This window comes from Labrus bergylta, chromosome 24 (genome assembly GCF_963930695.1).
Source record: "Labrus bergylta chromosome 24, fLabBer1.1, whole genome shotgun sequence".
NCBI classification, from domain to species: Eukaryota; Metazoa; Chordata; class Actinopteri; order Labriformes; family Labridae; genus Labrus; species Labrus bergylta.
The window spans coordinates 4,884,905-4,908,168 of record NC_089218.1 but is presented as its reverse complement, the minus strand read 5'-3'; the positions used below and the strand labels follow the sequence as shown (position 1 = coordinate 4,908,168).

Sequence of the window (23,264 nt, the reverse complement as noted above, 5' to 3'; positions counted from 1 at the left end):
GCCACTTTACTGTACGTGCCGCGCTTTGTCTCCAGCGCGGGCCAGCAGCGCTACTTCGCTCTGCATCAGAGTCTATTTTTGGACCGAGCCTGCTGCCAGTCGCGTCACGCTGAACAGAACAGATCGACCCAGACAAGATGTCTGACGAGGGAACACATCCTGTGCATCCTGTCCAGTTTCAAAATGTGTCACTGTAGAAGTTTATTTAATTACTTTATCGGGGCTTTTGCGCTTATGCTTCAGAAACGGAAAACCACGGCTCGAGAAGGAACCATGCTCACACAGTGTATTTCTTGAAGACTGATGTAACTGATCCGGAGGTTTCACCTTCTTTGTCCCATATATTCTGATTCATTGTAAAACAATAATCTGGAGCCTCCACTCTGCAGCTCCAGCACCGACACATGGATTAAACTAGTCGGGACTCTTATAGCCTTTAGCCTCAAGCAGAGATGAGAAGCAGGACATCACATGAGGCAATTTATTGTGCTGCTCCCGCAGGCGCCACAAACACTTTTTATCCAACTGTTTTTCACATTTGCAGTGTACACTTCCTGTACTGCACCAGAGTTCATACTTCGTGAACTGGGTAGAAAGAACACACAGAATAAACTGAAGCCCAAAAAAGATGCACTAAAACCTGTAGAGAAAAGGAGTCTTGATACATGATATAAGTACAGGTAGGAGACCTGTGCCTGATGAGGAGGTCTCTGGAGTCAGAATGTTTCATGAAATGCTCTTGGAGCTTGTGTAAGAATTCTTCTTCATATTCTATCATTATATCCATTTGTCTGGATTTCTTTTTAGTCTTGTCTGAGGAGTTTCCTGCTGAGATTGTCTTGTCCTGGAGCCTTTTTGCACCTTTTTCAGAGCTTAATTGGAACAATCTATTTTCAGAGTCTTATTAGAACAAGAAAGTTCTGTTTATTAATACATATAGATATTTCATTTTTTTATCAGAGTACATGTATTTCAAAAGCTGGGTTATAAATCTTGGGTTGTTTCACCTGTACTTAGCTGACCTGTGATTCGTCAAATCTGGAGAATCTGTCACTCAGCAGCTGAACAGACCGTCAGAACTTAGCTGTTTCTTGTATGAGTAATCATGGCAGCGTCTTGTAACTGAAAACATTGGAGAAGTTTGACCAGGAGAAGGCGGTGATCATCACATTATCTGCCGCTGGTTTTGCAAATCCAAACACAGCAGGGTTTGCTTTTTATCCCGAGGCACAAACTTGCTTTCCCGCCCAGTTTCAAGTTTGGGTTGTAGGCGCCATTAGAGGCCACGTTGTAGGGTAGCATGAGTGTCCTCACTACTTGAAGCTGCATGCACAGAGTCTGGGTCTGTTGAAGGTCTCAAGGCTGTTTGGGTTGTGGTTGTGTTGTGGATATTATTCCCATGAGGACTCAGGTATCTTGAAGAGAAGAATTCATCTATGGAGTGTTTTCTGTTTCTTTTGATACAAGGTGAAATTTCCTCACAAAGTTCCCCATGCTGACGTCTGCTGCATTTGCACGTCAAGGATTGAACTTTGGTTTTGTGAATTTGCCTCCTTCGGATTGTTTCCGAGACATAGATTCAGCCATAAGTGAAACCGAAGAGACACAAGCTCAGCATCGCATGCCTCTGTGGTCAAATTAGCATTGGGAAATCTTTAATTTCATCCTTTTTTTTCATATTTACCCTCTGCAGCACCCTCTCCACTGTGTGTGTGTGTGTGTACAGTTGACTTAGGCTGTTTGATAATCCCATCGGGCGGATAATCAGCGGACTCTATGAATGGAATTTGAACAACAGATTGCAAGAATCAATATTCACCACGGTCTGGAGTGTTTTTCTCTCGCATTCCTATTCGGCAGAACGGATGGATTAAATGTGGAAAAAACAAATAGGAGTTTCACACCACGATGAGACTGTACATCCTGAGAATGCACTGTGTGATGTCATTCCCCATTCAGACATGTATACCTGTTATAAAGAGCATCAGGGGCAGGTGGAGTATAAAGATATATGATGTAAAGCTCAGTGTTTACAGCCTCCTGACTCTTTTATCAGCTCACATCAGTGTGTGTGTGTGTACATAAAAATATATATACAGTGTTTGTCCACACGTGTGTATGAACATGTCCACGACGAGAGGAAAGGCTTTTCAATCGCCTCACGCCCCGCCAGGCTGCCCCGGCTCGGCTGGGGGGGGGGGGGAGGCCAGAGACATTACTCAGCTATTAAACTGTTATCCGCAGGTGTCACCCTCAGCGGGGGGGGGGCTGTGTTGATAGAGGTGGAAACGCCCTCAAGGTCCGCAGTTTTTCACTCACACACACACACACATACATACACACACATATCCTTCAGGCAGGGCTGTTTGAGGTCTGGACTTCTGGCTGCGGTGCCCTTGTTTTGATGGGGCGTAACAGGGGGCTCGAAGGGGGAGCAGACGGGTGAGCCGGATCGGGCCAGGAGGGGGGGCAGCGGGACTCCAGAGGACAGCAGGACCGGGGCCAGTTGGGAGGCCACCTGCCACTCCATTTCACCCGTGATGAATCGGCCTGTTTTTCTTTTTCTCTTTGCCTCTTTTCCATCGGGAGCGTCTTTCTGACGGCTGACACATACACTGTTTGTGTTACTTTATATAAAGTGTGACTTGTCTTTTGGAATATTGCTTTTTATTGTCTTTCTTGGATCGGCCAGATTAAATAAACCCCGATGATGTGGACGTGATGTCATCAGGGCTAGCCAGCTTGGGCCTGGCGACATCCTCATCTGATAGCTCATGATATTTTATTGAATTTTTCTCTCCAGGGGTCGGACAGTGTTGGTTTTGGGCTTTCAATACATGAAGCATTTGTATTAGTTAGACAACGTACATTTAAATCTTATGTCTTTTTATCTGTGACGATTTGAGCAGATGAGGTTTCCTGGATGCCCACCAATGTTTAGAACCCATTCAGGCCGAAAGCCAAGCTGGGTCAGACCCTCCTCCAACTCGGGTCAGGAGGATCATGATGGGAGTGTAAGCAAATCTGCGTTGACCCACTTAGATCGGACGCCCAGTGCATGCATGACTCACGCCTCAGAGTTTCTAAGAACATGACGGCAAACATGACTCACTTTCCATTTGCATCTTAAAAAAAGAAAAAAAAGGAAAGGGTCTGCGAACCTTTTTTTAATAATCATCAGTTCCTGTTGCTTGTGATATCAAAGAGTGATTTGTCTTCTTTCATAATGACATTAATAGTTTCTGGTACTTACGCCGAGAACACTGGTGGGCGAGACACAACCGAGCCGATAAGTGAGTTATTTGTTTTTTTATTCTCTAGTCCATTTATGCTCCAGCTGTGTGAGCTGATGTTCCAGAAAGCACGTTCATTCATTTCCTGCTTCATTAGTTCCGGCCCTCAAGGTATGGCACCTTTCTGTGTTCCCTTTTTTTTTTCGTCTCTGTCACCTCATTTTTGAGGACTCCGACCAAAGAATGCCAGACAGGCAGTTTCCCTGTGCATTCTCCCTCGGGCTCCGGGAAAATATCATCTATAGGGGAGAGAGAATAACTGAATCTGCTTGACTGAGCATGCAGCATATCTCAAATATGTTTGCATAATACAAATATAGAATGGGAAACTCAGGAATTCTTCTTACTTTGTCATCCCTTGGTCATTTAAAGTTATAGTAGATGCCTTTTCCGGTGGGTATTACTTAGAAATAAAGTAGTAAAAGTGGTCGTCCTTCATGTGATTCTGTATATTTTATGATGGAGTCCTAAGTGCTGCTTCATGCATTCACAGCAGCAAATATGAGCTGTGAAATTTAAACAGTGGGAAACATCCTCTCTGCTGCTGCTGCTGCTTGTTCATATTCACTTTTAAATGGTGTTCATCACAACAAATCAGCACAGTCGTTTCCATTTTTTGGGTTTACAGGAATGGCTTATTTTTACAATTATGCCTCAGAAATGGTTTCAGATAGCTGACATGTTGTTCTTGGTGGTGTCTACCTCCCACGGCTCTCTGTATTGGTTCCGTCTAATTTAGAGAACGTACTTGTTGAATGTTTCCAACTGAGTGCCAAAGTTGGCTGGCTGTACCAAACAGCACCCTACAGAGCAACAGAGGGTCATGAATAATGATTGTTGTGCTTGGAGCATTGACATTTTTGTTCCTGTGAGAGACTGTCCAGAGGTCCCGGACGAGGCCGGATGCTAATGCTGTGATAGCAAATGAAGACTTGTGTGGTTGACTGATTGATTGATATTGATTGGCTGGCTGGCTGATTGATTGACTAGTTGATTGGTTGGTTGACTGACTGACTGACTGACTGACTGATTTATTGATTGGTTGACTGACTGACTGACTGACTGACTGACTGAGTGGTGGGATGACTGATTGACTGATTGATTGACTGATTGATTGACTAGTTGATTGGTTGGTTGGTTGGTTGACTGACTGACTGAGTGGTGGGATGACTGATTGACTGATTGATTGGTTGGAGATTGATTGACTGATTGATTGGTTGGAGATTGATTGACTGATTGATTGGTTGGAGATTGATTGACTGATTGATTGACTAGTTGATTGGTTGGTTGGTTGACTGACTGACTGACTGAGTGGTGGGATGACTGATTGACTGATGGATTGACTGATTGATTGGTTGGAGATTGATTGACTGATTGATTGGTTGGAGATTGATTGACTGATTGATTGGTTGGAGATTGATTGACTGATTGATTGGTTGGATATTGACTGACTGATTGATTAGTTGGATATTGACTGACTGATTGATTGGTTGGATATTGACTGACTGATTGATTGGTTGGAGATTGACTGATTGATTGAAAACGGCCACTCAGAAACTGGACTTTGAATACACGGTCCTTGAAGTTGTCCCTTACTTATCTATGTTTCTGTTAACATTTCCTTTGGCTTTCTTGAGCTAAACCTTTGTGTTAAATGTGTTTTTTGGACTTACTGTGAATCCTCGAGGAACATGTTCCAAACACAGGTATTAAGTAAAACATTAAGAACAGCAGATAGTCGAAACAACGGAGTTAGAGCTAAAATGCATTCTTTGTATTCCCCATGTCATGCAGCATAAGAACTCCACTGATTCTGTCTCGTTACTTTGTATACAAACTGATTTCTTTTCACAGTCTTGAACTTATATAACCCCATTTCTCAAGAGTTACATATAAACACAGGAAAGAGTTTGCAGCCTCCGAATGTCTCTGAATAGAGAAAACACAAATACATGATCCGCCCAAAACTGTCATGTGTATACTCTTTACTGTGCGCTGTGAATCTGCACGTACTCATACAGACTCTTACTCAGGATCACATCTTAAAGCTGCTGTTGATTGAAACACGGCGATGCTATAAGCCGCGGCTCCTCTTCCTCCCACCTTCACTCCCACTTGCCTTGGCACAGCTCCCGCACATTACTCCTTCAGTTCTGTCGTGTCTTTCCTTCCTCACAGTCAAAGTGAAGCGTTCCTTCGTAATAACAAGCAAACACAGGGAGGTTTAGGCGTTTTGCAGGGAGTGAAATATTGTTGTTTATCTCCTGGCCTAATGAGACACGAGGAGGGGAGGAGATGGCTGCTTATTTGCAGAATCAGAAACAGCAATCAGAACCGAGATCCTGCACATGTACTCTCCGCAAAATTCACATCTTTGCGCTGAGCTAATCATTCACCGCACTTAGTTTGATTTGCTTTGCTTTGAATGAAACAAATTTCATTTCAAGGGCTCAGCAAGATGCGGTACTTAGTAATTAAGCTCCAGCATGCTTCTCTGTTGACTTTCCAACCAAGTTATATTCAAGCAAGTGAGCAGGGCTTGAATATGATTCCAGAAGCACTCACACCTGGTTACCCTGCTGAGTATTTTCTACCCTCCGTTTTTGAGCGTGATGCTTTACAATTAGCTGTGAGAGTCATGTTGTCAGTGCTCCTCTCTTCACCTCCTGTATGCTTTACATACCAAGTAGCAGAGAGCCTGTGGGCCTGCTCTGTGCAGAGACTGAGTGAATGCAAGAGGAAGATAGACAATATATGCTTAGGTGCACGTATAGCGTGTTGCTGGGGGATGCTTTGATGTGTGCATCATTCCCAAGGGGGGGATATGGGTCAGTAAAGAGACAGTTTTTTCCACAAACACACATAAAACGTAGCACAATGTGTGGCTTAAAAGCGAACCATGCATCCATGCTTTGACCGCATCACCAAAGTTCAAGACTTAACCTTTAGCAATAACTCTAATCCTTGGGAACTGACCTTTGAACATTCTCAAAGAGGGCAGCTATTTATAAAATGTCCCTAAGGGGGGAAAGTACAGTATCATATCTGATTACATAACCAACTTGCAGTGGAATTTCCCCCCCCCCCCACACTTAATTTTCTGTGCATCTCTGAACTTGAATCACCACCCTGCGTTTGAGTGGCAGCGAGTTTTGGGAAAAACACAAGCAAGACGTGGGCTGTCATATTAAAGCAGCCAGCAGCAAATTGCACATCCAGGCTAATAAAAGCGACAGGGAAATTGCTGCCAGCAGATTTCCTCCAAATCTCCCCAGTAATTCCCCATGAGCTCTGGCATTACTGCCTCACTACCCAGCCTCAGATTAACACCCCCGCCCCCGGACTGAAAGCCATGCAGCTCAGGGCTCCACCGTGCTAGTTTAGCCTCTTGATTTCAATGCTCCTACATTGTCCTTTTGTTGTACATATAGATACATCCACAAAAAACAATCAGTTAATGACTGATCCTGTAAAATGAGCCTTAAACACCTGCACCCCGAGGAAATCTTATGTTCTTCTTGAACTGTGTTGTTACAGAGTGTGTTTAAATGAGGCTGGCCTTCGTCACAGGTCGCAATCTGTTTGGTGATAGAACTGCTCTTCCTGCTTTTAGTATATGAGGTATTGATTGGAGCCGCATACCCACGTGTTGAGAATTTCATTGGCTACCTGAAACATCAGTCATCGGCACTGTCGCAGGCAATTGACCAAGGTATACATCAGAATTACAGTTGCGACTAACGGCTGTTTTGCACGTTGACTAGTCGTCAGATAATATTTAGCTCAGTCATATTTCTGTCTTGGCTTTAAACATAGCTAGTGTTAGTGCAACTCTGAAATCATTTTTTTTATATCTCTGGAAAGAAAAAGGGAAAAGAAAGGGACATTTTTGAAGAAGGATGTAACAAAAATCAAGTCCCCTGATTAAATAATAATGACAATTAGCCCGTGAAGATGTGACTCGTCAAAAATCTGCCTCACGATCTCTTAGGTTTGATGTAGAACAGCTGTATCTTTCCCCCTCTTTGCTCTGACTTCACCTCGTCTCCGTCCGCACTCCACTCCTGTTACCTCCGGGTCAACCGGCCCTGCTGCGCTTCACCTCAGAAAAGCGTTTGACCTCAACCTTGTGTCCGGCCTCGCGCTGAGCCCGTCTGCATCCAAAACAGCATCTCGTCTCGTCGATTCCAAACAAGCTCCTTGTATCGCAGCTTGCACTGTGTAAAGATCCACACCAGGACTCTGCCTCCAACTTTGTACAGAAGGGGTTACCTCAGAGCAACTTATACTAGAGATTCTGTATTAGACCGGTTTAGGAAGCTTAATCTGTGTTTTATGGATTCTCTTTCTTCCCTCATTCAGACTGCCCCTCCTCTTCTATCTCTATCGATCCACTGCTTTATCTCAGTCTCTCCCAATCTCTCCATTCTGCTCCATCCCTCCTTCTTTACCCTCGTCTTTAAGAGGCAGACAGCTCAGTATTATTTTGCAGACACTCTAGCTCCGTGGAGAGCAAAGGAATTCGTTCGGTCCATCACTAAAACATTCTGAAAACATTGGACGGATTGCCATAGAAATTGGTACAGACATTCGTGGGGTCTGGAGGATTAAGCCAACTGCCTTTACTGATCCTCTGACTTTTAATCTAGTGACACCAGCAGGTCAATATTGTTGTTAAATCCAGTGAAATACCTGGATGTGCAAGCACAAGCTTTGGAACAGGAAGTTCTTGTTGCCAGTTGATATTATCATTTTGTATTGAGGGTTCATTTGCAACATATTAAGACGTATCTATATTCCAACATCAGCACCTTAGCAAATTCATCCGAGGTAAGTGTGTTGAGCTTTTCGAGCACGCCTGGAAAACTAGGCCAACATAGAGGTGCCAAAAAAAGGAGTGTAAGCCAGATGGAGATAGCGGCGTCAGCTATGTAATAGTGTGACATCATAGCAGCCCAACACAGTGTAGACCGCTATTAATTAAGTTGAGAAGAAGAACAGGTAACAAAGGGACCCTTTAGGGTTGGATCGGTACCCTTAGCAGCCAGACATAAGGGTACCAAAAAATTAGGACGGAACGGATCCCTTATTTTGGTACCATTCCCAACTTTTGACGGTGGAAACTCCAATAAATGGGTACCGTACCAAACCGGACCACTTGGTGGAAACAGGGCTTATAATCTTGGTTTATCTCCTCCTTCACTTCCTCTGACTTGACGTCACTGTCTCTCAAAGTTTGTGATTCATATCAACCCTAAGTTAATTTGTCTAAATGAGTGAGGTGTGCCAGTGGCACTCCAGCAGTGGAGTTTAAAAGTATAAACCCCTGCAGCCAGAGTGAAGCAGAGGGACCTCACACTTCTGCAGGGGCTCCGTCTAGCACTGCAGCGTGTTATTACATTTGAAATCACTCGAATACGGACGCTCTTGAAGTTTAAAAAAGTGCTGAAATGAAATCAAATTGACATGCAATAACCCTGACGCGGATGCAGGTTAATACAACATTTTCTAATGAAAAGCTGAGTTTGACAGAAGCATGGCGATACTTAATATCTCCTACTTTTTCATAGTATAATTTAATCAAGTCTTATTCAGTATGCTAAGCCTTGAGTTCCCATACATATCATCACATTGATGACTACAATGAAAATAAAATGCCAGAGTGGTGCCCAGAAATGGTGCAATACACAAACAACGGGAGGCATGCACTGCCAAGTTGGCCGTTTACTGTCTGCTCATTGACTGCTGCTGAATGTCATAATGTAGTAGATGAATACAGTTCATTCAGCGTTCAACTTGATGTGATTCCGAGGCTTTCGGGATCAGAAAGTCAGATTGAATTTTGTGCAAAATTTAGCTTAAATTGATACAGAATGGATTCTGCGTTGAAGCAGCTGCAGATGCATAAGATGACCGCACATGACGATGCATCTGATGGTTATCCCATGTACCAGACGGGGCTCTCAGGTTATCAGGACTGTGGATTTGGAGAGTTGTTTTCCTGCCGAGAGAGAGAGGGAGACGGAAAAGGAGGGGCAAGAGGAACGACTGACTGATTGACAGGCGGTGGGACAGAAAGAGAGTAGGTAGTGTAATTTGATCGGAGCATGCTGGGAACTCATCAGTATTCTGCTCATGTACGCCCCCTCCCTTCTGTGCTCACACAGACAAACAAACATGCAGGCACAAGTTGCATGAGGATGGCAGTCAGGATAGACAAATAACAGCCTAATGCAATCAAGTGAGCACTCTATCACTCTCATTGTCCCACAGATTTTCAGCCTGTTTATGGACTTTGAAATAATAGGCATGCATGCTAATCGCGTATTTTTCAAAGCTGAGTATCGAACTTCTCTGCATCATTTTGCAGAGCTAAAAGTGTGATGAGGTGTTTAGTCGGCAGAAAGGTAAACAGTTCTTCAAATGAGAGACGGCGTTCCAGGTTCAGGCGTAGTCAATCAACTTCACATTGTGACTTTTCTTATTCTGGTCAGGACGGCTGCTTTAACTCGCCACATTGCCTATGGCAGCCTGAGAGGGCCAAACTTAAACACTAAACTTGCAACTGATTTAAATAAACACAGTGCTGTGTGGAGACTTGGTATGCCTAGCGAGGGTAGAACAAAGTGGATGGTTTGATTATCAGCAGGGGCGATTCTAGAGTCTGTTGGGGCCCTCGGCAAAAATTAATTGGTTCATCACCATTATGTCTGCCAGTGTTCCAACCCCTACTTTTCCTCTTTCTCTCTTTCTTTATTTCACTCCGAGCTGGATAATTCCTCTTCATTTTCCTTCAGTGACTTTCATTGACAAATGTTGGTTTTCGATGGAGAGGGAGTGCTGTCAGATGGGACCCCCCTTAGGGAGGTATCCTACTGTGGTTGCAAAATTTGTGGCTGTGGTTTAATGTTTCTCAGCCCCTGTGGGCCCCCCTACTGGCCTGGGGCCCCCAAACAGTTTCCTGCCTTGCCTTTTGACAAACAGCACGTCTGATTACGAGTCATGTATGTAGCATTTTTGGTTGATTTGTCATAAAAGAAAATCGCAACAAAACGATGCAGTGTTGTTGTTAAAGGGGTACACTAGTTATGTGGTAGAAAATCCTACAATTCCCATGATGCAACACTCTTACATCTTTTGTTACACTCTCTCTGTCTGCGTTTTGTCACTTGCAGGCCTTCTGTTACGTAAAAGCAGTTACCAATCCAAAACTGAGGAACCCCCCTGGTGACATCACTATGACATCATCAGCCCTTTACCTTTCGTATCGCTTCTCTTTTTTTTCCTGAACACACCTCTGTTCACATCTGAAAAAACTCCATCCGCCCTCGTTTTCTAAGCCCCATGTGAACTGATTCTGCCGGCTTTGAAAGCAGCGCCTGATACACGATATCATGACTGATTTTATTGGAAATCATGCTGATACAGTATTTGAGATGTGTTTTTTTTTTTTGCGGATTATCGCTGAGCAGCGATCACACAGTGGATTTTTTTTTGGGAGCGCGGTGTAATCCTACAGTAGAGAAGCTGGTCGTGAAACAGTGGATGAAGCGAATAAGCCCAAAAGCTCCTAATGTGCCTGCTTGTTTGACAGATGAGTACAGATGTTTGTCAGTCTGGTTACGAGTGTGGATCAATATGTTTGTTGAGACACTGGTTCCTATGTGTCTTTGCCACACCACATACGGTGATAAATAATTGTCTGATTCACCCTACTCCCACATGTTTGCATTTTCCCCTGACATTTAAACATGAAATATGCAGTGAAGTGTGTTTAATTCAGGGGGGGACCGCATGATTGACAGAAATGCACTTGCACCCTCGAACGTTATGCACACACCCCGATGTCCCTCCCTTTAAAATGTTTTCCCGCTTAAGGTCATAATTTACCTTCCTCTCCTCCCTCCCTTGATGGCACAGCTCATAATTCATCGTATTGTTTTTAATTAAATGGATGGCAACTGGGTTTAAGTGCCCAGCGGTTCCTCGGCGCGTCGTTTCTTTATCTGAATTCTAGATTCAGCGCACACCTACTGTAAAGTGAGACCATAAAGCTGAATGGGTCCCAGACTGCTGCGCGGCGTGCTACAGGGATTGAACGCTTAGACAAATGTCACCTTTAGAAAGAGAGGATCAGGGATAATAAAGAGGCTGCGGCCGGTGTGGCGGGCGAATATGAACTTCCTCCGACATCCGTGCAGCACAGATTCACAGCTCCTGCCGTCTGGGCTGGTTGTGTTCTCAGTCTGCCATGGAGGATCAGAGAGGAAACAGGCCTCGGATTACAGAGATGCTCGCCCCGATAGAGATAAAGACCAACTTTAAATTAAACGGAGTCACAGCAGTGCTCGGCGCTGCGCTGCCTCCTACAGCTAAATCCAAACCCAAATGCCAGACATAAAGTCTCATGCAACAAGATTACCAGCTATTATAGCGAGCTCATGATCTAAAATTTGGAAAAATATCAAGTTTAATTGCTTAATTCTTGAATATATAGTGGGGATCTTGCAGCAGCAGCCTGGTGTTCAGACCACCAGAGTGCTTAATAAAGGAAATATACTGCAGCGAGGAGTCGTGGGTGGAAACGGGGAAATCAATTCGATTATCCACAGTCCAAGCTGAGATGTATGTCTGAATAATCAGAGGCTGAGCTATGGACTCTGCGGGTTGATTCTGTGCGACTGGCGTTAAATGTGATTTCCCCGATATATACGAGGTCATTGGAGAGAACGCATCAAAAGGTTATTTGCTTCTACGTTCACAGGGCTCTGATTTCATTCTGATGGCGATCTGGCATTCAACAATCACGGCCCTCCTTGACATTACAGCATTAAAATCTTTTCTTTTTGCAAATGCGCCGTTCAAGCAGTCACGTCGGGCGCCTCCAGGGAGAGTTCTGTCATCATGATATTTCCTATCATGGTGACATTTTGTCGTCCCCAGACACCCGTGTCAATCTCATGGTAATTTGGGAGGATGGGTACATGAACTTCGTGTTTCTCATCGTCTTATCAAATGCACATTTTGTTCCCGGGTCAGAGGAATATGTATAATACAAATCACTCCAATTACCCCGCCGATGCACCAGAACACCTCACACTCACTCAGGCGCACGCAAAGGCCGACACCTCACGCTGTGTTTTTTTTTTCTCTCCCTGTGAACGTGATGGACAGCGAGACAGCAGCAGGACGCCGTGGAGATGATGCCTTTTCTCACCAGAGTTTTAACCTTTTCCCTTCGCTCGTCCTTTTCCCTTCCTCACCCCCCTTCGTTGTCACACACTGCCTTTTTTTTTTTGTTTGTCCCTGTCCCTGATTCGCTGCTCATAATAGAAACCTGTTTGTGCACCGAGCTCTCCCAAGACACGCTGCGAGGCATGAGGGATGAGAAAGAAAGGTGAGGCTGGAGATGAAAGAGATGAGTGAGAAGGGAAAAAGAAGAATGAACAATAAAAAGAGAGACGCGTGAAGGGAGCATTCACAACAGCTGTTGATGTGGACAAGAAACCATAGCTAGCCAGTTAGTATTAGCAGCTCTACCTTTTTAAAGGCTGAAAGTCAAATAAGTGTTGAGTTAATTTCCGGATAAGATGAATCCAAACCAATTCCAAATATCCTGAATTTGATGGCGTTTCCACTTTTGACAGAGTAGCCATTTAAAAATATAAATTAAAAAGCGACTTTTTCCACCACAGCGTTTTTGTCAGTTGATCGTTTTCGAAAAGTGGGGGACGCTCCCCTCACCTGATGCGGTTTGCATGTTTAATCCAAGCAGCAACTTCCAGTGTTCAAAACTGAAGCCAATGCGGAAGTGCAAAATCCCGCAGTCCGTCGAGTGTTCGCTTGAGTCTTGCTGCAGAAGCCCCAGAAGTCACACCAAATTCACATGTTTACAGCTTGATGCAAAAAACAAGGTGGGCACAATGTGACGGTTGGTCAGGACGCTTAAAACCTACGATGGGAAGTTATGTTGAGACAGCATTTCCAGCATGGAGACCGCCACTGGAATATGCACGCCTGATAATCTATCGGAAACCATTTACAAATCTCCGGTCTTGCTACTAGAACTAGAACCTGAAAAAAAGCATGAAGGAAAACCGGATTTTCTGTCCTCCCCATCATCCTTGAGTAGGCGACTGAATATTTCTCAAAAAAAAGAAAAAGAAAAGTGATGAAGCACCGATGCCTCGTCTCCACATGTATTCTTTTTAAGTAGACATCTCGGTACATGTATTTCCACCACTGGAGTCCCACAGTCACTCCATGTAAACCCGCTCCTCTGCATTTCCTGCCTATCCCTGAGAAATGTGATGCAATGATTTCCAAACCCGTGAACACCATCCTCCCTCCCTCCTTCTGCTGCTAGATTTGAGGTGATAAGTTAAAGCAGCTTTTCCTCCCGGATTTTTTCAAACCCGTATACCACTCACTCATTCACTCCACGTCTCTGCCTCGGTTCAAGTCTCTGCCCAGGCTCCCTTGTTCATTCAGCTCACACGTGCTGCACACATCCAACACCGTGTCTGCTGGAACGCTGGGAACAAGTACCTACAGTCCCGACCACTCTGCTGTGTCCTGTTTTCATTATACAGACTCCCAGGGAGAGGGTATGGATATATCGGCGCTCCCCTGCCCTCCATTCTCTTACTCTCTCTCTCGCTCGCTGAGCACAGTAAGCTGTCTTGATCTTGCTTGGTAAGTTTGCTCCACTAGACCATTTAGGGACTAGATTCTTTTTACTCACGGCTTAGAAGGGTCTTTCTGCTGCAGTACAATAGAGTACATCCCATTCAAAGCTCTGATAAGCCCCAGGACATGCCAACATGCGGTTTCAGTCCCGATTTCCACAGTGACCGCTGGTAAATGGATGTACATCAAGTGTGTGGACACATGTCCAAGATATGTGAACTTGAAAATAACAAGTCTTGGTCCCTACCAGGGGCGTGTCCAGACTTTTTTTTTTGGACTGGGGTGGCCCGACTGGGGAACTGACTTGTGCAGGGGTGGCCTGAAGTTTGTGTGCCCACAGCTGAATGATGCACTAATCACATCAACTTTTAATTAACACAAGATAAGGTCAACATATACGAAGGATAATTCTTCAAGGACTCAACAGTATAAATGTCCTAAGTCACAATTTAGAGTATTTTAAAAATGTTAAACAAACATCTGCACACTGAAAAGTATAAGTCTGAATTTAACAAACTGTAAGTCCCACTTACAGGGCAAATAGCCAATCACAAGGCAAATAGCCAATCATAGTTAAGGATTTTGGGGTGGCACTTGGGGTGGCCAATAAGATATCAGGTGGGGCCCATGTAGCCTAGTCACCCCTCTGGACACACCCCTGGTCCCTATCCAATTAAGGCATGCAATGCACCATTTTTCACAAAGCTAACCATTGAAATATAATTTAAAGATGGTAGTGCCGCACCAGCATACTTGTCTCTCCACCCAACTCAACTCAGATTTGATTTTCAGCACATTTGTAGTGTAGTCTGACCTCATCAGGATATCTTTAGCTCAACTATATTTGCCTCTGCAGCATCTTTTTATATCTATCTGTATCAAGTTACTCCCTTCATTTTGGTCACATTGACCTATTTGAGCATGTGTTTGAGTGAGTAACAAATCTCCGCCCTGCTGTAATTTAACAATAATGAGCCAGACTGAGGCTAGAAATAGCATGTCATTGTTCTCGTGCTTCTGAAAGTCAGCCATGCAACTGCCATGAGTCATAGCATTTCACCATTAGCAAGCAAACTGGAGTGTACACAAGCAACGCTGGATGGAGATCCTTTTTTTTTGCAGTGCTGAAAACTTTCCTGTTTAAGGAGAGGATTCAGTCTGCAGTGAGGCTAGGAGAGAGTTGCATGGAGGCTTGTTCTCTCTGAAGGTAGAGAATACTTCATCTCCCCTGGACAAAAGATAAGAAAAGAATTCATATGAAGTAGTGCTAAAGTGGGCCCAAGCTGAGCATTTCACCACAGGGAGCTTCAGCTTGGAAATGGGACTGCCGGGGGTGTGGGCACGCTTCAAAGGTGACCCAGCAAGGCCTCAAGGAGTCTCTGCGATCCGTGCCATCCACTCCTTCCATTCTCCCATCGTGCATCCCTCTCTTTTGCTTCCATTCCTATAACATTTTCCATTCTCCCCGGCTCCCTGGCCCTCCATCTGTAACTTAACTACATGGTGCTGCTTAGGAATTCTCTTGATGGCTTCGTCATTCTACGCTAAGCCCACCAGGAGTCCCTCCACTTGCCTGCATAGCCCCGCACCAAAGCCCAGTAAGCGTTCAGGTCTTGTCATCCAATCCCTGCCTCCTTCTCCTGTTAATGCTCAGCTAATGGTCGCATCAGCGTCTCAGAATCAGAATCAGGTTGGACAAAAAAAGGCTGGGATTCTCACAAAGTTTTAACTGTTTCTGCTTCATCATTGTGACAGGCCTCTTTGAAAAAGGCAAGAACACTTGAAAGTCTCCAAGGAGTTGTATGTAGTCATGAATTGAATCAGTTCCAAGATGAAGGAGTCCTGATTGACAGATGAGGAAAAAAAATACAAACAACCGATGAAGAACAATCGCAACAACCACTAAAGCCGTGATTGGCTGTGCACATATAGTCACAAAAACCATTCGGCAATCATGGGATGTTTTGCTTAAATGTGGTACAACCCGCTCTCCTCCATTCAACTTGGCATTTGTCTGATGTTTTGTGAAGTACCCTTTAAGTGTTTCATTAATGTCTAATTAGCTTTTCATTAGGAGAATTCAACTGTGACTCCTCAACGCAGGATTATAAACAACACCGGGTTGAACACAGCTCATGATTCCTCGCCGAAGAACATTGTATTATGAGGACATCGATGCAAAGAGTGGGTGTTGATCTTTGCAAATGTCATGCTCTGTTCCACAAGGCTCCAATTGGACTTCCCCAACCCCCCTCTGCCTGTTTGTTTCCCCGCTGCCTTGTAGTACTCGACACCACCCCCCTCATATGATTTGTAGAACGCAGCTTGCCCTCTGCAAAAGGTAGCGGAGAAAATTGTACTTTCACATCACATCGCTGAGCATTTCCGACTGATGATTGCCACATGTTAACATGTTTATGAAATCCCACGTTGTGTTCCTCTATATCTGCTTTACCTGCATTAATGAAGAGGACTTTGGGGCGGCAGCAGTTTGCCTGCTTAGCGGTAATGAGGTGCAATGCCGAGTATGAGTAACAGACGATTGACCATACGGGAGGTGGGATGTGGCTAAATTAATACCGAACACAGCGCCAGTCAACGACTGCCTTTAAAAAAAAAGAAGCCTGATTGGAGAGGTTCAGGCTGTAATGAACTGAACAAAGTGAATGCTGTAGCAGAGAGACAATTAAACTGCTGCATCTGGCGACAGCGCTGACATGAACGGGAACCAAGCCTCGGCAATTACAGGCCTCCATCGCTTGCTTAACCCCTTCACTGCGCGGATGTTTTGCTGAAGCAGATGAAACCGATAATGTTCCCTCTCATTCAGAGCTTACAAACGAAACGGTTTCCAGGAGTCGCTTCATGCCGTCCAGATGCCCCGCTGAATCTGGGAAACCCCCTTTCAAAACCACTGACAATCACATTACCCACTCGCTATCCTGTTGATCACAAGCTACAGGGCGATCCTCACATCCTTTAATGTAGAGCCCAGACTTTGATATTAGAGGGAATACTAATTAGACAGTAGAGTTTTCCACCATCTCCAGAAGTGTCGATCTGTCATTGCTTCAGCTTTTAAAGCACAGACTGTTTATCTTTTCCAAAGCACACAGGCTAAGGCCTTTTAGATTTTAAGAACTTTTGACTCTGTTCTTTGATAAGTCTAGGAGTAAACACAGATGGGTAGGCGTTGATCCACCATGTGCCTCAAGGACAACTTCACTGATCCTTGGCATCGATTCCCCAAGTTTCTTCTTCTGTCAAAGGGATGGACACCATTTTGTTTCCACATTCCCTCATTTGATGACAGAGAGGACAGACGACTTAGTTGTGTTGATATCTGATCCCCATGGCAACCTTCATCTTTCTTTCTTAAACAAACCTGAGCTTGTGTGTCCTGTACTGAAGCATCTTTTAACTCTGTTGAGTACTTCTCTTTTTCACCTTTCATGCCGTCAGGCTGTGAAACCTTTAGAGGAGCGTTATGATTGATTGGTGATTTGCAGCTCATCATAACTCCTCATATGTCTGATACTGTCGTCAGTAAAAACACTCAGCAAACACTTTGCTTCACCTGCCCACTTTCTTCTGATTGGCCGGCTCTCTCGTTGGCTTCTTTTGGGGAGGGGGGGGGGGGGGGTTGAGAAGAGAGAATCGGAGGACAACATCCAAGAAATCTGATCAACCTGCTCCTGACAGCTCCTCCAAAATTAGATTCTTTAGATTAGAATTAGATTAGATTAGAATTTACTACCAAACTCTAGAGTCCCTTTGCACCTTTAGGAAAAAGCTAAAGACACAGCCCTTTAATGAACACCTACGACCTTCATGATACTGATGATAATGGTTTTGATGAACTCTTGCACTCTTTTGAACTCTTGCAAACAGCTGTCGATGTTGTGCTCTGCCTCTGGTCACTTCCGATCAGCACCTCTGGTCACTTCCTGTCAGAATCTCTGGTCACTTCCTGTCAGCACCTGTGTGTCCGATCAGAATTAAGGCCATTCGTTTGAACTTGCTTGTTTTCTTTGTTGTGACTCTCTGAAGTACGTCTCTTTGGGTAAAAGCGTCTGCTAAATGAATTGTAGAATTGTACTGTATAACGTCCTATGTGTTTGCACACTGTACTTAGACGTGTGTGTCAGACATTTTTGACAACTTTGGTCCGTAGACTTTGCTTGTGTTTGTGTATTTCAATAGACACATTCCCGCACAAAGTTACTGTTCAGGAGGATGTTTTGATAATTACAAAACCCTTCACAGCAGATGGGTTTGTGCTAGTTGTCACGAAATAGTAGGTTTTCAATTTTTTTCCTTTTTTCCTCGGGCACTCAAAGTATTTCTGAATCAATTTGATTTAATCAAAAGCTTTGCTTTCAGTATCTTCCAGGCAGCCATTTGCCTCTATTAGTGTCCATATGGTATTAAAGGCAGCCTGCGGAGAGCAGAAGTGTGCTCACAGATTAGTGATCGTATGAAATGTGTGCTGTTCTCGTACAGCATTATTTATCGCTAATTGCCATCTCCTAAACTTGCCGTCCCACCAGAAACATTAAACAGGTAGTTATTTGTGTCCTCACTGCTATTAAGATTGCAAATGCCTGTTCCAAAAAAAAAAAAAAAAAAACTCTGCAAAGCTGAGTCCCTTCCCTCTTTGAAGTATTAGCTCTGCTAGCTGCAGGGTTGATATATTCAAGGCTGTTAAAGCATAAAAAAAAGAGGCTTCGCTACTGAAGAGCTGGATTGTTTGGATCTGAATGGGAAACAGCGGTAGATTAACTCGACATGGACGGTGCACACACTACATGTACATGTACTGATCTGTAATCTATGTAATCTTCAAGGCGATTGGATGCTGTCTTCACTCTGTGTGGGATGTCTTTCAGCTCTCTCTCATCGTGTGTGTGTGTGTGTGTGTGTGAGTCTCCTGTGCAGCTCTTTCTTTCTCCCTCATCTCACTCTCATGCCCTTTTACTCTCATGCTAGGCTACACCTCCGTCATGACGTGCACACAGACGCAGCAATGCACACGTGCCTCGTCTTTCTGTGCCTCCTTCTCTGCTTCTGTGGCATTTTCATGGTTTCATAGCGTTCTGCTTAGCCGTGGGAATCTTTTGCTGACGTCTCCGTCCTGCAGCCACGGCGGCAGGGAGAGATGCTCCAGAGGCGAACGGAGATAAGAGAGATGAGACAATCGCATTAAGCCTCACTTTACCCCCTTTCGACCAAGACCAGGGGGGTTGGGATTTAAATGTCTAAAAAAAAAAAGAAGAAAAATCTGCGCTCTTGAATCCTGGTGGAACATTTGCCCCTCTACCTCTGCCCGTGCAAATTAGCACGCCGTCGTTAAGGGAGAAAGATGCACAGAAGAGGCCCCCTTTGGAACAAGTCTAGGGAAGCGACACGGCGGCTGATGTCAGCACGGCGGCGGAGCTGTCAGAGCGACAACACAACATGCTGTTTGGATGCACGGGTGAAGCCTCTTGACATCAAAGGTGGCACACAAAAGGATCTGTGTTTCCTCTTACTGTTGTCTGCACCTGTCAAAATGGGCTGCTTTGTTTTTTTAATGTGCTCCTCCTGCAAAAACCGTCTCTCCCCCCCCCCCCCCCCCATCTTCTCTGTAGCACCACAGAGACCCCTGGTGGAGCTGGGAAGTATCGCAATGGGGGTGTATATGTACATGTGTGTCCAGAAACACTTTCTCTCTTGCTTCTTCAACCCACTCACAGCTGTGGACAATATTTCTGGTCCAGCCGTGAGACAAGATGCAAAAAAAATGCCGTCCACCTACTGGGGGGGGGGGGGGCTTCTTGAGAATCTGCAAACCAGATTCTCCCTGTTAACACTTTAGCTATCATCTCAGCTCCAAACTCCGCATGCACTAGAGGGCCAAATTAGAGCAGGCCTTGGTAAAATAAAACCCCTATTATCTTTGAACTAGCAAGTACCCAATTATACGCCGCAGTTATCTCCCATCTCACAGACTTCTGAGTCCTCGCCGAAGGGCCAATGAGCAAGGACTGCTAATGAAGAGATGCTGAATCACCTTTTTGCCTTCCTGGACGCACAACTTGGTGGAAGCTCCTTGATCATCTGCAGCTTTTTTTTTTCTTCTTCTTCTTGTGTGCGGATCAGAGTCATTCCCAGGCTTTGATGATGTGGTTCTTTTTTTCTTCTTCTTCTTTCCCCCCCTCAGAGCCTGTCGCAGCGCAGGCCACACACTCATGGATGTGCCGTCGGCTCTGCATCATGTGTGTGATAAGAACGAGAGGGCTCTAATCCAAGGCAGAGAGAGAGAGAGAGCGAGAAACAGCTTTTAAAGAGGTTTATCTTTCTGCAGTCACATATAGGCTGTGTTTCAGAACGAGCCGAGCACAGAGAGGAACTCCTGCTGATGTGAAAGGCAGGAGGTTCGACTGCTGTTATGTGTTATGTGTGCACTTTTACCCCTCTGATCTCACGGTCTTCATCGTCCCCGTGTGTACAGATACATCTACCTCAAGTGTGGCGGTAGATGATACCGAGGAATCGATAATAATAATTATGATAAACTTTTTAAAACAGGGTTACAAAGTGGGAAAAAACGAACAGAGAAAGGTGAGGAAGACAATGATTAAACATGAGAAACTAAATAGTGGGAGGTTATGCAGCAGGGGTTCCACAAATGAAGGAAATAAAAAGGAAATAAAACCGATTAAAACCAGCGAGACAATCAATGAAGAAAGGAAATAGTACAATGTAAAACCACAAAAAAAGAAACATTCAAACAAAGGAAGCAGAGTCAAACCATAAGAAGAGAAAGGAGATAAGAGGTCAGAGGTCAGAGCATGCTTTACAAGTTAACAGTAGTTACAATAAAGGCTGAAACAGGAGTGATGGTAGTTAGCTGTTAGCTGTTCGTAGCCGTGAGCTCGTTGATGGTGATGTGACCTAATTAAGACAAATTTTGTTTTCCTGCCAACATATTCATCAAACATAAGTCAACAATATGACAATTTTGACTCCCACTTTTGTCTCAGATCAGGGACAGTATGGAAGAAATAGAAGTGCTGCGATTACTTTTGACAGTGATCTAATCTCTGTGCTGCAGCGTGGACCTCTTCTGGCCGAATCATCCTTTATTTCCTCCTTTCAGGCACAATGAAACCAAGTGTTAGCAGTAGTATCTCGCAAATGCGTTCAGTGGACCCCAAAGGGCAAAACACTCTCTCTCATTGTGAGACGCTAGCAGCAGCATATGATGTTGGTGTGAATGTTTTCTCTCTTGTAATCAGAATGAATACATGGCCTCTTCAGTGCAATTGAATTGCACTTAAAAGCTCTGCCATACTTCTGTGTTTAAATTTTCCCAAAGTACTTTCAGCAGCAGCCAGTGATTGAAACTTTAAAGTCTGGTCTGACAGAGAAGGGGGGCTGCTGAAGAGTGTAATAGCTTTTATGAAGGTACAGCAGTGCCTTGAAACCGGGTTCAAGAGAGTGATTTAAAGTTGAAGAGGCCATCAGGGAATTGGAAAAAAAAAAAAAAAAAAGGGTCAGGGATGGTTTAAAACGGCGCCTCTGGAGACGTTGATGGTTTCAGGGACAACATTAGTGGGGTTTTTTTTAGTACATGAGTAATTATGGGCTGCACATGCAAGTGTAGGTGTTTTTATCAGTCATCTAGTTCATATATCCGCCAATGGAGGGACCGAGGGAGGCTGCCGGCCCATTTTTGACGCATTTGGAATGTGACGGATGTGTCCTTTTGGCGAGACGCTTAACCCTAAGTTCCTGCTGCTTCTTCAGCGGTGAATGTGTACGAGTGGGATTAGTTACTTCTGATGGTTTACATAGCAACCTCAAGTCCACTTACCCTTCACCATTACTGGTTAAAATGGGAAAATAGAGTTAAGGAAATGTACCGATGCATGTCTGTTTTGGGCTTCCTTTAGTATCTTCAATGAATGAACCCCCATGAAATACATTCAACACAACCCTGGCATGTGTGCAAACATACAGTAGCAAACAATGAGTGTATTATTAAAGGGAGATGGTTTTCCTTCAGAATCACTTCCTGGCAGACAGAAAATGAGACTGAGGCTTTGAAGATGATATCGTCAAATTGTGGCTTGAAATTATGTTCAGTCACATTCACATAAAAGCGGTGGCGACGGCAAATGTTTCTGTGCAACTTCATTGTTCCCTTGTTCCTCATGCTGTCTTTTAGTTTCTAGTTTTCCTGCACATTATTTCACAATACAGTCTGTTGTGCCAAAAATGTATTGTTGGTGTATATGTCACATAGTAGGGTTGGACAAGCTGCAAAATAAAATACCACAGTTGTTTGTCACGCTTTAAACTAAATATGCGGTGTCTTGTTCTGCAGGAAGTCCAGTCAACCTGACGTGCCGAGCCTTCTTTGGATACAGCGGAGACGTCAGTCCACTCATCTACTGGATGAAAGGAGAGAAGTTCATCGAGGATCTGGATGAGGAACGAGTCCAGGAGACTGACATCAAGTGAGTCTTTACACAAACTCTCAGTTTAAAGCCTAATTATGAAAGGTTATCGCAGTTCAAGGGGCAAAACTAATGCAGCATGTGAGTCTCTGGATGTGGTCTAAACCTGTTGATATCTAAACAGTGCTTGAACAGCACATTATAACAAATTCATGAGCGACTTCTACTCTTTTCAAATGCAGAAGCCTGACGCTCAACTGGTAAACACCTATTTAAACCCGGTAACCACGACCATGCGACCACACATCAACACGCGGGAACAATAAAAGGAACCCTTCACGACCGAGCTATCATATAAATGATATTCATGAATGTTTTATGTGGCTGTTTAATAATGTAGACAGCAATGCATTCTTTATCATGTACAATATATTTGCACGGGGCAGGCTTTGCTCCATCAGCGTTGACTTTTGCGCTGCAGTCCGAGTGGAGGCCGAGACAGCTGATTGGACGCCCAATTGGAACGTCCGTGTTAGCCTCAGATTCAGTTGGGTGACCTCCATCTTTTGGATCGCACTCATCCCTGCAAACAGATATCTGTTTATTCCAAATTCAGGTTAAAAAAAAATAAAAAGCCAGGCATGCATGTTGCCTGAAGCTGGTTTAACCATTTTGTTTTTTTATTTTCCGTTAACAAGCAGCTTTCTCCGCTTGAGGTGATTATTGTTTGATATTTGGAGAAATTAAACATCATTTTTATCTTGGTAACAGCTTCAGGTTATTACAAAATTGCATGCAGCCTTTATCCAAATGACAAGTTAATGTTTTCAGACAGCAA

The 23,264-nt window shown here is 44.2% G+C and overlaps 1 protein-coding gene across 2 annotated transcripts in view; it reads left to right on the top strand.

Annotated features, from left to right (window-relative positions):
• Positions 1–23,264, top strand: part of LOC109995103 (interleukin-1 receptor accessory protein-like 1) — a 222,692-nt gene that overhangs the window by 171,178 nt on the left and 28,250 nt on the right. For both annotated transcript variants that reach the window (XM_065951932.1, XM_020648707.3), the window contains exon 7: positions 22,354–22,486. In XM_065951932.1, coding sequence (XP_065808004.1) covers positions 22,354–22,486 — 133 coding nt within the window. The remainder of the gene's footprint in view (positions 1–22,353; positions 22,487–23,264) is intronic.